This window comes from Patagioenas fasciata, chromosome 5 (assembly GCF_037038585.1).
Source record: "Patagioenas fasciata isolate bPatFas1 chromosome 5, bPatFas1.hap1, whole genome shotgun sequence".
NCBI lineage: Eukaryota > Metazoa > Chordata > Aves > Columbiformes > Columbidae > Patagioenas > Patagioenas fasciata.
This window is the reverse complement of record NC_092524.1, coordinates 33,906,457-33,922,481: the sequence shown is the minus strand read 5'-3', so window position 1 is coordinate 33,922,481 and position 16,025 is coordinate 33,906,457. Positions and strand designations below refer to the sequence as shown.

The window sequence follows — 16,025 nt, the reverse complement described above, 5'->3', positions numbered from 1 at the left end:
GCATCCCATTGTCGAGTGCCTGGTTATGCTAGGACATACTGGGCCCACATGCAGCCTAGAAGGTCGTCTTGTCTCTGCAGATGTCAAACTTGATGTTGGAACAGTAGGGCTTGTTGTTTCAAGAGATATCAAACTTGGTCTGGGGATAGCTTTCCAGGTGCAAAGTGTGAATTACCAAAGCCCCCATCACACCAGCTCCACAACAAAGGCTCCAGGCTTTGCTGACCAATGTAGAGCAATGGCCTGTGGGGCTACACTTGCACTTGGGAAAGCAGAGGAAGATCTTCAGGGATGGGCAGTCTCTGTGGCTGTGGGTCAGCATGAGCTGACAAGAGGACCTACACTCCCTGAGGCACAGATTTGTTTCTACAGCAGCCTTGACCCATGAGTGCCAAACGAAAGGAAAACGGTATGTGCACCAGGAGGTAATTTCCTACGCCAAATTTACTTGCTCGTTGGCCTGAGCTGACTGTACGGCTCGGCTGTCACTGCCACCGCCAGGGCCAGCCGCCGCCGCGGGGCTGGGGCAGGGGATGCCCAGCAGGGCGTTGGGGCGGGCGGAGGGGGGAAACGGCGCAGCCCGGCAGCCTGTGGGCCAGTGCCGGCCGCGGTGGCCGGTCGTCTCCAGCAGCCCCGCCGGGACTGCCTAGTGCCTGGCACCCGCGCACCCCGCCAGCCGCTGAGGGTGCGGCAGCCGCTCCAGGTGTCGCCGGCACAGGGAAGGTGTTCGCCCCTCGCCAGGCCGCCGGCAGCACCGCATCGCACCGCACCGCACCGCACCGCACCGCACCGCACAGCACAGCACCGCACCGCACAGCACAGCACAGCACAGCACAGCACAGCACAGCACAGCACAGCACAGCACAGCACCGCCCCGGGCCAACCTGCGCCGCCCGCCTCACGCCCGGTAGCGGCGGCGGGGCGGAGGCCCCTACCTCCCCACTATTGGCTGCAGCCCCTGGCGGCCGCGCTGCGATAGGTGTGCACCGCAGTCAATGCTGCCCGGCCCCGCCCCGCCACGGCTTTATAACGGGCATCCCCATGGCCGAGACGAGTAACCTGCTGTGGCGGGAGGGGGGAGAGCCGGCCCGGGGCACTGTCCGCGCCGCCCGCTGACGGACACGCCACTGCCGGGCTGAGCGGCGGCCGCCCGGGAGAGCCGTCTCCGGTGGCCGCAGAGTCCCGCCGTCCCACCGCTGCCCCGCCGCTGCTCACCCGAGGGACCATGGTGCCGCGGGCCTGGCGCAGCGCAGGGGCTCGCCCGTTCCTGCTGGCGCTGCTGCTCGTGCATCTGCCTCAGGGTCGCGGCCATCGAGCCACGGGGCCCCGGGTAAGTGAGCCGCCGTCCCGGCGGCGGGGCTGCCCTGCTGCAGCCCGCCGCGGCAGGTTGTCCTGTCCCCGGCCCGCCGCCCCCCTCCTTGTCAGCGCCGCAGGTGAAGCCCCGGCGCTCGGCGTCGGGGAGCCCCGGCTGCCCCCGCCCCGCCGTGGGCACGCAGCGGCTCCCGGCCCGGCTTCCCGCGGGCGCGGACCCTCGCAAGGGCCTCCCCGCTCATTAAAGGCTGGGTACCGACTGAATGCACGAAGTATGTACATACTTGTTGGTATTTATTGCAGGAAAAAAAAAAGGAGGGGGGGAGGTTAGCAGGCTGTATTTTTATATTGCTCTTCTTGCGTTTAATGTAGCCCCTGTTCCCAGCACATAGCTTTAGGACTCTTTTTTAATGTTCCCAAGTAGGGATTAAATGAATCCCTGCAATAAAGCTAGATGCCTTCAGCCCAGACTTCTCCCTGTAGGAGTCTAGCTCTGTTTTTTAATCTGATGATGTTTGACTCTTAGTGGGGCTGTTAATTTCACTTACCAAACTACTACATTGCTCTGGGGGAGAACCCAACATCTTTTCTAAATATGGTCCTCCCAGTGAGCTAATGTTACTACTGCAGCAATACTACAGAGTAGCACGAGAGCTTTCAATTATAAAGCTGCAAAACAGTAGCTGTTTCTCAGCCAATGCTGCGATAAAAGCACAGCTCTGGGTAAGTGGAAAAACTTGGTCTCTCTGCAGGCATGTTGGATGCATTGACCACGTGCATTCTTGACCCATCAGTCTGAAATGCTATGAAATGTAGTACCTAATTAACTTACACCATGGTTAGGAAAGTCCAGGTGTCTTTGGAATCTCTACTTAGCCAAAGTATAACAATAAGAGATTTTAGTGTAGTGTTCTAGTGTTTTAGTAGAAGTGCTGTTTGACCATAATGGCTATTAAACTCTTCTCGGAGCTGTGGAAAGTGACTGGCTGCACTGGTGTCCTTGTGTTCAGCTGTGTTGTGTAGCCTCTTTTATGACCAGATATATAACAGCAACTGTTAGAACGAGGCAGATCAGAATTACCATGTGCCATAAATTCTTAGAGACCTGTTCTAAAGGATGGGGGAACATAGGGGTGCTTATATATCTATCTGTATCACCTGATGTCAAACATAAACCTCAAAAATGGAGTGGTGCCAAATAGAGAGGAGCTTTGAGGTGATAAGTAAGAATGTGGCTGGATGACTAGGGCCCTTCATCAGCACTGGTATCTAAATACTTTGAAGAGCAGCTGAAACAAAGAACAAAATAAAAAATCCCGATGGCAGTGCATAATTGCACAATGAGCCTGTCTATCAAATGGTTTTCATATATGCAATTTTTATGTAGTGTACTTTACAAGGCAATTTAATTGCTCCCTGTGCTGTGTGCTCTGCAATGAGCTACTTCAGGAGATTGGGAAGCCAAATATGAAGGACTAGTGATTTGTTTTTTGCTTGAAGTAAGTGAACTGACTTGGCTGTTTTTCCCAATGTCTATAGTTCTGTAGAAAGATATGCCTAAAAGTCTTAAAGTTTTAATTTATGAGCCCTTAAATGGAAGGTTGTGAACTTCCAGGATGTTTAGCTCATGAAGCCTGTCTTCTCACTCTTCGAAGTGTCATGCTTAAGTGCATATGAAGGTGAGGAGTTTGATTTACTAGTTTGAAACCATGTGGGTTGATATAAGCCCCTGAGCTTCATCTCTCCTAATGATTAGACATTGCCAGTAAAGTTGTCATTATTATGAAGGTGCCATACTTTAGATGCCAATGCATACAAGAAAATTCTTTTACTTTTTTTTGGTTTATAATTACCAAGTTACACCAGGATTTCTCATGCTGACTTGCGATTAAGAGCATATTCCTGTTAGGAACCCTCCCAGGATGGGTGGGTCAGTGTTGCAGTTCTGGGGTCTGATGCTGTAGGTGTTCAATTGCTAGGTGTGATATTTACCCTTTCTCACTTTCTGTATGGTAAGCACTAGAACGACAATATTTGCAAGCTGAAATGCTTTGAAGGGTGAACAGCAGTTTTTGATCCTACTCAATGAGTTTACATGAACAGTAATGCTTGAGTCAAGTTCTTGATCTTTCTCTTTGTGTCTCTCACTACTGAGTGCTGCTGCTAAACTAGACAGCCAGCACTGTCACTGAATACATAGACAGAGGAGTATGGCTTGCTGCTGTTTGCAGAAAATGATGAAAAACTATGGGTATTGAAGAGAAATAGGTATATCTACATGTCTTGTGCCAATAAGGGATCAAACCTTTGGATGAAGTGAGTTAGTACACGACAATAACTTGAATACCAAGTTAAATTACAAGTGCAGCCAGTACTGGCCTGCTGAAGTATTTCTGGCTCTCAAAAGATGTTTTACAAAGCTTGCTGTTTCCTGTTATAGTGAAACTATGAGCAATGACATGCATCCCTTAGACTTGGGAAGTGTCAATGACCTGTAGGAAACATCTGGCCTCTGTACATATGCTGTGACCCACTGACAGTTAATGAGAACTGTCCCAAGTGATGCCCTATAGCAAGTCTAATATCTTGTGTGTCCTAGAATTAACTTGGAAGCCCAAGGCTGTTGTGTGACTTGCTTTCTCATGTGACAGACTCTAGGAAAGCTGTTTCTGTTATGTAATGGCTTGGTCACTTCTACTCTTGTAGGTCTAAAGAGCACTCTGGAAGAAATCATCTGACTACACTTGGAAAAATGTCTATATGAAGGATGTTGCCTTCTGGAAAAAAGATAATTAGACTTTCATTTCTATTAATACTCCCTTCCTGTGTGCCTCTTTCTCTGTGTTGGCATGAGATCTGGAGCTGTGTGACAAGCCAGGTCTTGCTGTTTCCCCTCCTTGACCCCAAAGCAATAGATAGGGAGCCTGACTTTGCTGGCTCTTGCATCTTCTGCTGTGTGGTGTGTTTGACCAGTACTCTTCCATAACAGATCACATAGATTGTGCCACCAAGCTCTGGTTTCCCCCATCTGGACAATAAATGGTCACATTTGTCTTTCTATTTCAGAAAGACAGATCTATGTAGGCCCTCTGCTTTTTGAATATAATGCCTGACTGTTATGAATTTTCTCTGTTTATGGCAGAGAACTGTTAGTGGCAGTAGTGACAAATACTAGCACAGGAAAATGGTGGGTGCTTGCAGAAGGAGCAGAACATGACTGCAGCAGTCAAAAGCTGTCCTAGGAACAGGCTTGGATTTCTGAAAGACTGGGGGTCTGTACCTCCTAGTGACTGCAGAGTACTAAGAAATGGGAGAAGAGGGCAGTCACTCTTTCTTCCTGTTTCATGTATGGAAACATACCATATCCAACCTTGAAAGGCATGCTGGATGGAGATGGGGACATCTTCTGTTTCAGTACTGTTGTAAAGGGAAAGTCATAGACAGTAAAACTATGAAGATACCCACAGATTCCATTGCATAGACTGGAATGTCACAGAGCAATGGGAATTCCCTGCTGCAGGTGGCTACTAGTTAAAAGCCCAAGGAAGAACCTTGATGAAAAGTTCTGAAAAGGTTCCTGCAGTTTTGCCATTCCCTCTGGAGGAGCAAGCAGCATCACAGCTTGTGCCAAGGAGCCTGTGTTTTGCTGTGTGTTCTCACTGCAGTCCTGCTGGGAGGGGCGGGGGTCCACAAAACGGGTGTCTTTACACATGTTCTACTAAAATTGGGGAGACTGGGTTCTTCATAGTGGGAAGAAATTAGGAAAGGACACATGATAAAAATATAAACCAAAGGGCTCTGTAGGAAGGAGATCTAGAAGAGTGATACTTAGGATAGAATTTCAATGACTGAGTTTTGTTTCTTGGTTTGAGCTTAATCATCAGTCTACGTTGTAAAGGTTTACACTGATAAATAGGAACTAAAATGCTTTAATGTTTTAGATTTCCTTACTGTTGGAGACACATTTTAACAAAGGAACAAGTACACAAAGGCAAGTCTTCAGAAAAGCATCCCCTGACAAGCGAGATTTGTTACTCTGGCAAATAGCTTTTGGGTACAGATACTGTTTTGGTTGAGTGAGAAATGTTCTTACTGAAGTAGAAACTCTAATTGTGTATGGAGCTATACTAATTTCTCCATCTCCTTGTTCCTATTTAGACTTGATTAGACAGCTGAATTCCTTGATGTGCACCAAAGAAACTGATGTGACTTGCTTTTGATATGTTATGCAACTGTGTTGAGGAACAGGATTAATTCTTGTGTGGTAAAGTATTAAAATGTTATGTTCCAATATGTTAGGATTGAAACAGCAGGTCTTGTTCTCAACAGGAGAACACTGTAGGATTTGACTTGCTCCGTGTAGTCTTGGAGTTGGTGTTTTAACTGCCTGAGCTTCTGGGTTGGCTATGAGAATATTTTACTCACGTTAATGACCACTGCCACCAAAAGCTTTGATACAGAAAAAGAAATTGCTCATGTATTTCTGCTGGTGGTGGCAGCAAGCTCTGTAGCTGGTAGAACACCTACAATGACAACCTCCTGGACTAGTTTTCAAGTTTCTAGCACTAGTCATGTGCTAAGGTAATCTTCACTGCAATCAGTGCAGAACAGATGCTGTCTTGGCTTCTTTCATTTCTAAATGGCCTGAAGCAATTGGTAAGATGACTGTAAACTTAATTTCAGAGGTATGGTAGCTCTGAAATATTAATACTACTGTTTAAATATCTTAGATGTTCTTATCCTGCCATCTCAAACTAATTGCGACATTACTATGTCAAAAAACCCCAAACAAACAAAAACCCATTTGTCTCCTACTTGGCTGCTGAATCTTGAGGTTTTCTGGGGCAGGCCCATCTGAGAGTGCAGTCAAGTGTTACACAATACATTTTATGCTCATGTTAAAAGAGGCAATACAGGTGAAACTGCAGATAATATGTGAAGGCTGTTGTGCTGACTGTCACACTTAACTTCCTGTGTGACAGCATGATGGAGTCCTGTCAGAGCCCCCCAGAGCTGCCATGAGGCTGCTGGTGCAACATCCAGGGGCTTTGTGGCACAGCAGGCCTGAGCCAGGCTTAGTGTGCAGTGGTGGTAGCTCACTGCTTTGTCCTCAAGTGGAGTTCTGGCAGAGGAGCAAATGTTATAACTTGCAATTTGAACTATGGGTCCTACTTGTGTTACAGGTTTAACTGCTGTCATTGCATTGATAGGACTCTAAGCCTCCTATGCCTGTTTGTGAGAAGCTCTTCCCTCTGTGAAGTTCTTGCCCCAACACTGAAGGCTGCTGTTGCTGTGAGTGAGTAGCTTCCATGCTGGAGCTTTTTGGGTAAGGTGTGAGGTCAGTGTGAAATGTTCACTTTCATCACATCCTGGCAGTTTCTCCATGTGTGTGGTATGTGACTGTCTCCCTCTTCTGACTGGCTCACATGAACATTTAAGGCTTGCATTCGGCAGCTTACATGGGAGCCCAATGAAGCTTTCTGTGTGTAGTGGCTTTACTGTCCCTAGGTATGAGCAGGGAGTATTCTGGCATCTAAACCCTTCTGGTGATGACTGAGAAAGCAACTCTGCCTTTTTTTTTTTTTTTTTTTTTGTGGGAGGCATTATAGCTATAAGAGAGTAACAGCAGGAAAGTGTAGCTAGTCACACCAGAGTGTAATGCCTGCACTCAGGGCAGTGAAAACAACCATCCACCATACAAAGGAGCTTTTGTGTGTGACTTCATGTAAGCTGTTGGCAGCTCTTCAGCCTGAGAGCAGTCAGCTCCCTCAGGATGAAGCCTTACCTTGAAATCAGGCTCATGACTCCTGTCCTGGATGGTTTTTCTCCTTATCACGGTAGCCTTCTCATGCAACTTGGGCTCCTATAGGGTGCTGCAGTTAATGCTGTAGATAGTGTTAGCCGTATTTGTGAGCATTAGAGAAGAAACGTGGTCCTTTTGGTGAGGAAAACATAGTATTATACAGCGGGCTGGTCTACTCACAAATGCTAATCCTTGTGAAATTGAGGGGTCAAATGATTGTTTCCCCACAAGAACTGCTCTGAAGGAACCCTTTGCTATCTGAGTAAAAGGCCTGCATGCTGGAAGCACAGTTCTTACAGTGTGGGGAGAGTTGGTGGAGCAGAGAGAGGCTTTGGCTCATGGAGGGATTTGTTCTAGTTTGCGTGACCCTTCCAAGGTAGCTTTAAGACTGGTCTGGGCCTGACTGGATGATAGTAAGGTGCCACTGGCAGCCTGAAGGAGCAGCCTTGGTGGGAGGCTGTCCTGTCATATTTCTCATACTGGCTTCTGTGGAGCAGTTGTGCTGCTGTTCTCAGAGCAGTGGCCTAGAAGCCCCCATGAGCCTCCAACTGTCTGCAGTGTCAAACTCTTCCCTGGTGGTCTCTCAGCTGTAGCCTGCTTGGGAGGATGTACCTGCATGTTGGGTTTGTGCATTTTTGCCTCCCACTGGCTTGTGGCTGAGCCAGCTGCTTTTGAGGGCTTGCTGACAGGTGTTCTCATTTGGAGTGGCACATAGCTATGCAGTGGAGAAGTGAGCGGTAGGGGTGACGTGAGAGCAAACTTAGACCTTGAGGGGAACACCTGTGCCTAGAGATAGGGAAAAATAATGCTAGTTACTGTAGGGACAGAGACTGCATCATTAAAGGTTGACTCAGGGTTTTGTCAAGTAGAGTCTGGCAGCAAAGCCTAGACAAGCAACCCACCAGTGCTGCTGGCAGTCTCTTCCATGCAGGTGGAGGCAGCAGTACAGAAACTGGTGGGTGTAGGCAGAAAACTTGCTCTGCCATGGACACCCAGAATTCTCTCCAGGATTGGAGCTGGAGTTTCTAAGGAGCAACTACTGCCTCTAGATGAAGAACATGAATGAATGTGAGTAGGACAGTAGTGCATTGTTAAGTGCTACAGAGTACCACACTGCTCAGTACTTGAGCAGAGACCCAGACCATGTGCCATGGTTCTGTAAACTGCGTTGTATTGCCCCAGACACCTTGACTTGACATGGCTAAGGGGAAAGAAGCATGCAGCATTCTTTTTGTGCAAGGTGTAGACTGAATCTACTGAGACTGGCTCAGTAGGTTACATGGCAGCCCTTGCCAGTCTAAAGTTAAATTTGAACCACTGTTGGAAGAGCATTGACCTAACATAAATTTTCTCTTTTCTGAGTCCTATGCAAAGGGAAAGAATGTGATTTCACCCTTTTCAGAGTGGAAGGAGCCTGCTGTTCTGTGCCATGGAGACATTTGATTGAAACTGGGATTGAGCGGATGGTAAAGGTTATAGTTTTCTCATGGGTGAGCTTCTGATAGAAAGAATCATAGGAAGTCAAAGGTGTGTGGGAATAAGGAAAATGGGGAAACAGGACAGATTAAATAACTTTCTTTTCTGAGGTTTTTCTTGGGCACTGGTACATTTAATGATAGTTTGAGTCGTATGCAGAGGGAAGTGCTGATCCTCAAATAAGGAGGAGAGGTTCCAAGCACTTAGTGGGCAGATTCTATTTCAGAGTTTCTCTTGGCTACCAGTCCTCTGTTACCATTAGCTAGGTTACAGACTAGAAGGAATGTGGAAAATGTTGTCCATCCCTGTTCTCTTCCCTATTCAGTGACTGAGATCAATCACTTAAATTGCACTGGGAAACCATAGTCATCCCTCTGATGAGAAATGTACACTAGTTTAACTGCTATACTGAGGCTTGTTGGGGTACATGAAATAGTGTTTGTTCTGTATTCTTCTGGAATTCAGAATACTAGAACTTTTTCATTGGTTATACAGAGGGCTTGAAATGGAGATCATCTGATCCTTCAGTGGTAATTCTGATACTTTAGGGTTTGACATTTCAGCAAACTAAAACAATCCAATGCAGTCTTAATCTAAAGGTAACTATCTTATGTTCTATGGCCACTATGAAACTGAGTGGACTCGTGGTTGCTCCTTGGGCTACCTCTGGTATAGAGGTAGAGTGAACCAGGAATCAAATAGATAAGGAAGCATCCTCAGGTGAAAACACCTGGTAAAAGTAGTGGTATCCTTTAATGTACATCAGGGACACACGTCTGGGGAAGATGTCCAGATGTACACTATCTCTAGATCTTGCTTCTGTGTGTACCAGAGAGACACTAGTCAAAACCAGATAGAATGATAACCTTTTGTTGCAGCACAGACTCTCTTGATTAGCATGAAGATTAAAGAGCCTAGTCTAGCAGGTACATCAAACCATTTCCCTTCCCATTTCTTTGAAGCAGATTTACATGCAGTCTACATTTAGGCTTAAACAAATACTTGGTGGAATGAGGTGCAAGTCAAGAACTAAAAAGCCAGAAGCTCTTGTGTGTAATTTCCAAGTGGAGCATATTATAATAGATGAGTTGGAGTTTGTGGATACTGGCCAGATAAAGGGGTTTCGGTCTGAGCCAAGTAGCTACTTCTGATTTGGTCTAGTTATACAGAATGGTGGTAACTCTTGTTGGCTTCTGGCTGGAGTTTGGTGTTTGGTTTATTCCTCTATTCTTAAAAGTGAGCAGGCAAGTGTTGCAAAAGTAGATAAGCTGTGAGCAAAAGTAGCTTTTAAAATGTGTATATATCTGGAACACCAGAGAATAATCTGCTACAAACTTGTTTTAATGTGTACATTGCTCATTGGAAGCAAAATACTTCTAAGGTTGAAGTCCATAAAGCACTGAATGTATCAAATGAACAGGCTGTTCATGCAATGAACACTACTTTTTTGCTACACAGTTGTAGAGATCAGTTTCACTTGTTTCCCTTTCTGTGTCTCAGTCTAAAAATATGTCAATCTAGAAAAACTTGCTTGACCCTTTTAGCTTAAAAAATACCAATATCTGCCTGCAAGGCTCCGGAGTTCTGTCAGGTGAGGGGTCTGGTGTAAGGCAGTAATGCAGCACTCCTGCCGTATCTTCCTGCTGCTGTAGTAAACTCCAGCCAATTGGATTCTGAGTGCTGCTGATGTTGTTTGCCCTCAGTTATATGCAATGCATATGAAATATTCCTGAGAATTATGCTAGATGGAGAAATCTATCCTGCTAGAGCTTTAACTTAGCTTCTGGAAGCAGTTGCCATGGGATAGGATATCCTTAAATGCACTGCACATGTCCACAGGTTTACTTCTTTATTGTAAGAGAATGATGCTTCTGTCTGCTGTACCTGAAGGCCTCAGGTTATTCTAGAGATGGTGTCTTGCAGCTTTACATGTAAAATCTGGTGTGGTAAAGTGCTTACTGCTTATATGAATAGGTGATAACCTGATGGTGGAAGAAGGTATATCAGTAGTGGCTGTGCTAGCTAACGAGTAGCTCATGCTTTCCATAAGGGGGTGAATGTTAAAGCAATTTTCTATGAAGTTTTATAAGGGTTGCTACCAGCATTCCTCTGTGTTTGTCAGTGTCTATGGGCTATCTTTTCCTCTTTAGTATTACACAGGCACAGCCAGTATTTTTAGGAACAGGACTTATACCCTGAGGTGTGGGATTGAAAATCAAAGCTGTCCTCTATAGGCTTTAGTTTGTGTGGTGCTCTGTAGAGCTGGTGATGTTCTGCTGCATTGAAGTAGGATGTTTTCTCAGTGGCAGTAACTGGTCTTGCACTCACTCTATTCATCCTGGTTAAAACCTGAACTGTAGAAGTAGTAGTAGCTGCAATTTCTACAAACATTTACCAAATGGACATAAGCATACTTTACTAGTGGTAGTATATTAATGGTTAAAACCATTGTCTGGAAGTGTGGGGGAAGTATGTCAGTCCAAATTTAATTTTGTGGGTGCTCATCTTTAGGAACTTCCAGGGAGATGAACATTTTCTTCATAGTGAGCTCTGAAAGTGCTTTATGCTGCGGCTTAGTGGTGATTTTCTTTTTTAAATTAAGGACTTTTTACACTGAGGCAGGCCAGTTGGCTCCAAAGCAGCCTGGATGTTACTGGCTGCAGCTGTTGAAGACATAAGTTTGTCAAAGCTGCCAGGTTTTGTCCTCTCCTCAGTTCCCCTGAAGTAACAAGTGTGTTGGTGGAAAAAAATTGTCTTCTGCTGAACTTGAGCTGTCACCTAAGATGCTACCATTCTTAAAACATGCAAAGTAGTTAAAATTTAACTGCAGGAACACTCCTGAACTTCACAGTGCATCTGTCAGTTATGCATACCCTGAAAATCAGGGTTATGTTTCAGGTGGCTTGTGGAACTGTAACTAACTAGTCAAGTTAAACTTTTACCATGTTGTCACTAGTATAGGCTCCTGTTGAGGGTTAATAGGATGAGAAGTGGGAAGCAATCAGTGTGAAGCTAGGGCTGCTGATGCTTTTCTTGTCTTTTCCCTCAGCTGCCAATGAGACTATCTAAATTTCAAGATTTTTATTGTGAACAACAGATAGGTAAAGGAGTGCCAAACTAGCTGGATTGGGAACAGAAAGAAGTTGAGCGTTTCTTTACCACAAAAGAAAGTGCTTATTTACCTGAAGCACTTTGGCAGCAGTATTGGAACTGAAGCTGGCTGTTGCTCATCAACATATTGCAGTGTATGGTTTGCAGATTTTTGCTCTGGATGTAAAAGCACCCATAGGACAAAGCACCTTAACTCATCTGCTCTGTTTTGTAAAATCTTTTGGTATATAAACAACTATAATGCATAGCTACATTAGCTCTTGTCCTAGGAGGATGAAGTTATCCTGGTTTTTGTGTGTGGTTCTTGCATGAAAATCATTTAAAAGAACCAACCAAACAAAACCAAAACTAGTCCCCACTTCCACATTGAGTTTTGCCTGTAGAGTTAACTTCAGGAAAACTAATTTTCTAGAACACTAGGGGTTTTGGTGCTGAAATTGGAACTAAGTAGGAAGAAAAATATCTGCTACACTGGAGTAAACTTGGGCATTCTTAAAACCTATCCTTCAACATCTCTGGAATCAACCCAGTTGTATGACAAGTACATTTTGAGTCCAAAGACTTGACTCTGAGCTAGCTTGAATAGCTGGTGAGTGTCACAAGTAAACTAAGATTTTTTTTTTTTGTAAGTTTCCTGTTGGAACTCTAAGAATTTCCCTAAAAGGCTCCAAGATTTGCTTCTAGTTCTCCTGGCATAATGCTAAACTAAAACTGAAAAAGCTTCCGCAATTGCTTCACATAACCCAGGATCTTTCCCGCCCCTGGGAGCCCCAGAATAGATGGGAAGAGTTCAGTATGAAAATCCTGTACAATTTGCAAAGACACATATTTGATATTTATTTGAAACTTTTAAAACCACAAGCAATGCTTGTGCTGTCAAGTGAATGAGAGTCCAAAATAGAAAGTCTAACTTCACCTGTCAGCAGGTTTTTGTCTGTAGCAAGGAATACTCAGTTCCAAAGGCATATTTTTTCTTCCCCTACGTTAAAGAAAATGTAGGTATCTTATCACAGTGACTCTTCTTCGTGTTAAAGTTGTTACCTTCTCAGGTGTCCCATGCAACTCTTAGCTTATTATTGCTTTTCTTAAGAAAATGTCCACATCCGACCTTATAGTGGGGAACCTCCACTGTAATTACTTCTAAGTTAACCAGCCCACTGGTAGTGTGTCACCTTGAGAAGAGCTGCAGATAGAAAGCTTCTGACTAGCTTTTTCCTTATGTTGAAATTCTTGTCAAATTCTGTTCCACACCCTCCAAGAGGTGTACTCTGTGTGTGCGCCTCTGGTTAGGCAGGGCAAGGACAGTGAGAGCACAGTTCTGAGCTTGATGGTTCTTGCTGAACCCTGCCTGAAACCTGGTTCCTGGAACAGGTGAGTACAACTTCAGAATTCTTGTATGTTTGTTTGTTTTTTTAAAATCACTGGGGCAAGTAAATAACGTTAAACAGCATGTACATTTCCACCTGATGTGCTTTCCTTCAGTTTGTTAAGCTTTGATAAACCTCTCAGGTGTAGAGATACAACCAACTTTTCAGTGTGATAATTAAGTGCAGCATGTCAGAGCAAAAGCTAAGGATGACTTTCACTTCTCTTTCCTTGTCTTCACCTTACATGAAACCATGGAGAATACAAGCTCTTGTATTCAGGAAGTGCCAGAAGGCTGATCATAGACATGATGAGGTCACCTCAGATTAAAAGGACAAAATAGGGTGTTATCTTTGGCTTGAATCTGGTTAGTATTTATTAGAAAGCTAACCTCTGGATTACCACAAAGAGCCTAAGCCAAGCATGTCAACTCTTTACTGGATAGCAGGACTAATGTTCGTGCATACCCATGCATTTCCTAAGGCAACCAATTAGGATCAAGTGCAAAGAGATAATCTTGTTAAATCTTATGCCAGTGTTCAGATGGGTAGAACCATACTTACCTAGAATTGCTTTAGTGGGACTTACTAGTGGCTTTTGTTTCACTAGCAGATGCTGATGTAAAAATACAATACTCTTGGCATCTGTTTTGTTGTGAGTGATTGACACTAGTACTAGGCATTGTTTACACAAAGCATCTGAGTGAAGTCACTGCTGGATTTAAGAAGATACTAACCAAAGACAGCATTTCTAAATGCTGACACTAATAAAGCTTGCTTAGTTAATGCTCTGTACTAAATTGAAGTCAGGATTTGATGACTCTGAAGAGAGGAAACCTCTTAAAATAGGCAGGGCATGGAGTTTGAGGAAAAACTTATTTCCCAAAGAGTGGAATGTACTTTTTTCCTCATTCCCAAGCTCTATCCTTATTTTTGCTGATAAAGCAGATGCTGGGTTTCAATATCAAGTCTTTAACTGAAATTCCTGTCAAGTTGTTGTCTGGCTTGTTATTCAAGCTTGGAGCTGCAGATCTCTGAAGTGAAGGGAAACCACCAATAAGTTTCTTCTTACTTTAGAAAGAGACATGCCTTAGGTATTTTTTGGGAAGGAAGCTGATAGTACACAATGTCATCTTGTTATCAGTTGATGGTTGAAGTAGACAGCTGGGTCTTGTGAATCTTTTTAGATGTGTTATAGGGCAACATCTATGCTAAATCTGGTGCTGCATGCAGAGACTGCTCAGCTTGAATGGTTTTAGTTGGACCTACTGCTTTCAGACAGTGAGCTTGACTTTGTAGGAAACTTCCCTTGGAGTGCAATATCCCCTTGGGAAGAAGTCTTTGTGGAAATTGAGTAAGACTATAAAGTCATCCCACTTTAAAACTCAAATGGCAGTGAGTCAACAAGCACTACAAGCTACTAAAGAGGCAGTTGTGGAGGGCTGAATAAATAACTGGCAAGTGTCTGCCTTAGTTGAAGCTTGGAATTCACTCTGGTGATTGCAATATAAGCTCTTAGGCTAGAAAAGAAAAACAAAGTGCAGATTTTTCTTTATCAGTCTGAAAGGTCAGCAGTTCCCCTGGAAAGATGGGAGAGCTCAGAACCTCTGACTCAGTGTCAGTCAACATGACAAGACTAAACTGAACTGTAATTTATCATTTGCATTCAGTTCATTCTCCATTCCTTCCCTTGGTTGATTTATTTGCTGGATTATTTGTTTATGCCAGGGAAAGCTTCCTTTCTAGATTTCAAACTATCCCTGTATTTCTTAGCTCTCACTTATGCTACAGTCACCTTTAATAACAAGAAAGATGTCACCAAGTTTTCCACAGTACCAAATGGCATGGGCAGTTCATAGCAAACTGAAGGGTTTCTGGTTTACTCCTTGCTGGTGTAGTTAGTTGACCTTGCCTAGTTGCCAAACCCCTTCTCACTTCTTCCCCTCTTCCAGCATGAGTCTTTCCCATGGGCTGCAATCTGTCAGAAAAAATCAGCTCCATCGTGGGCTTTATGGGCTGCTGCTTCCTTCAGGAAATGTCCAGCTGCTCTGGTGTGTCATCTTCTCTGTGGCCTGCAGGGCAATATCTGCTCCACCATGGTCTGTTCCATGGGCTGCAGGGAAATCTCTGGTCTGGCATCTGGAGCACTTCTTGTCTGAGCTTGTTTTTACTGTGGCTTCTCACACTTTCCCCATTCCCCTGCTATGTGACATTTTGAGTTTTCTTAAGTGTATTAAGATGTTAAGTATTTTGCTGGTGTCCTGTGCTGGCAGAGCTTTCTACCTATGCTAGTGCAGGTATAACCGAACACCAGAACTGTCCAGGTTTGCTTTAAACATTCATATTGGCTATCTATGTTAGTTTTCTTTTACCAGATAAGTTATACGTCTCTCCAGCAGAGATCTGGGGTAACTTATATGTCCCAGCCTTAGACTTATAATTAGTTTTATCACACCACTTATCTGGAAGCTTTCCCTGCATAATAGGTATGGTGTTGTTGGGTACATGTTTATATGTACTTTTGAACTCTGCAAGGATGCCCACATTTTCCAACAACTGTAGAAGACATGCCCATGATCTGATAAGAGCATTGCCTGGACTTCATGAAGCTGGGTGGATGACCTGGAGATTCTCTCAAGTCACATGCTTTATCATGTTGTACTCCCGCTTACTGAACTCTACAAGGGCAAGATGCAACTCCAGGAATAATGTGGTTGTGTCATGCTGGTTATGACACTGCTGTGTGATGCCCTGGGCAAGCTGGTTTCAACCTGGGTATGAAGCAGCACTTGGGGGGATGATGTGACTCATCAGACCTGGAAGAGTTATTTGCAGTGCACTACACACTGAATTTTCAGGAGGTTTTGATGGATGGATTTGGCCCTATGTATACCTTGAAAGTGTCTTTGTCTAAATAGGGGAAAGAAACTCTGAGCCCTCAGGTGTGGATGTGATGAACT

The 16,025-nt window shown here is 44.5% G+C and overlaps 1 protein-coding gene across 5 annotated transcripts in view; it reads left to right on the top strand.

Moving 5' to 3' along the window:
* Positions 1-1,031: 1,031 nt before the first annotated feature.
* SMOC1 (SPARC related modular calcium binding 1) overlaps positions 1,032-16,025 on the top strand; it is a 132,800-nt gene continuing 117,806 nt past the window's right edge. For 2 of the 5 annotated variants that reach the window (XM_065839875.2, XM_065839876.2), the window contains exon 1: positions 1,034-1,330. In XM_065839875.2, coding sequence (XP_065695947.1) covers positions 1,226-1,330 — 105 coding nt within the window. In that variant the 5' untranslated portion in view covers positions 1,034-1,225. Of the gene's footprint in view, positions 1,331-16,025 lie in introns of all 5 variants that reach the window. The other 3 variants (XM_065839873.2, XM_065839877.2, XM_065839872.2) reach the window with 3 other exon arrangements.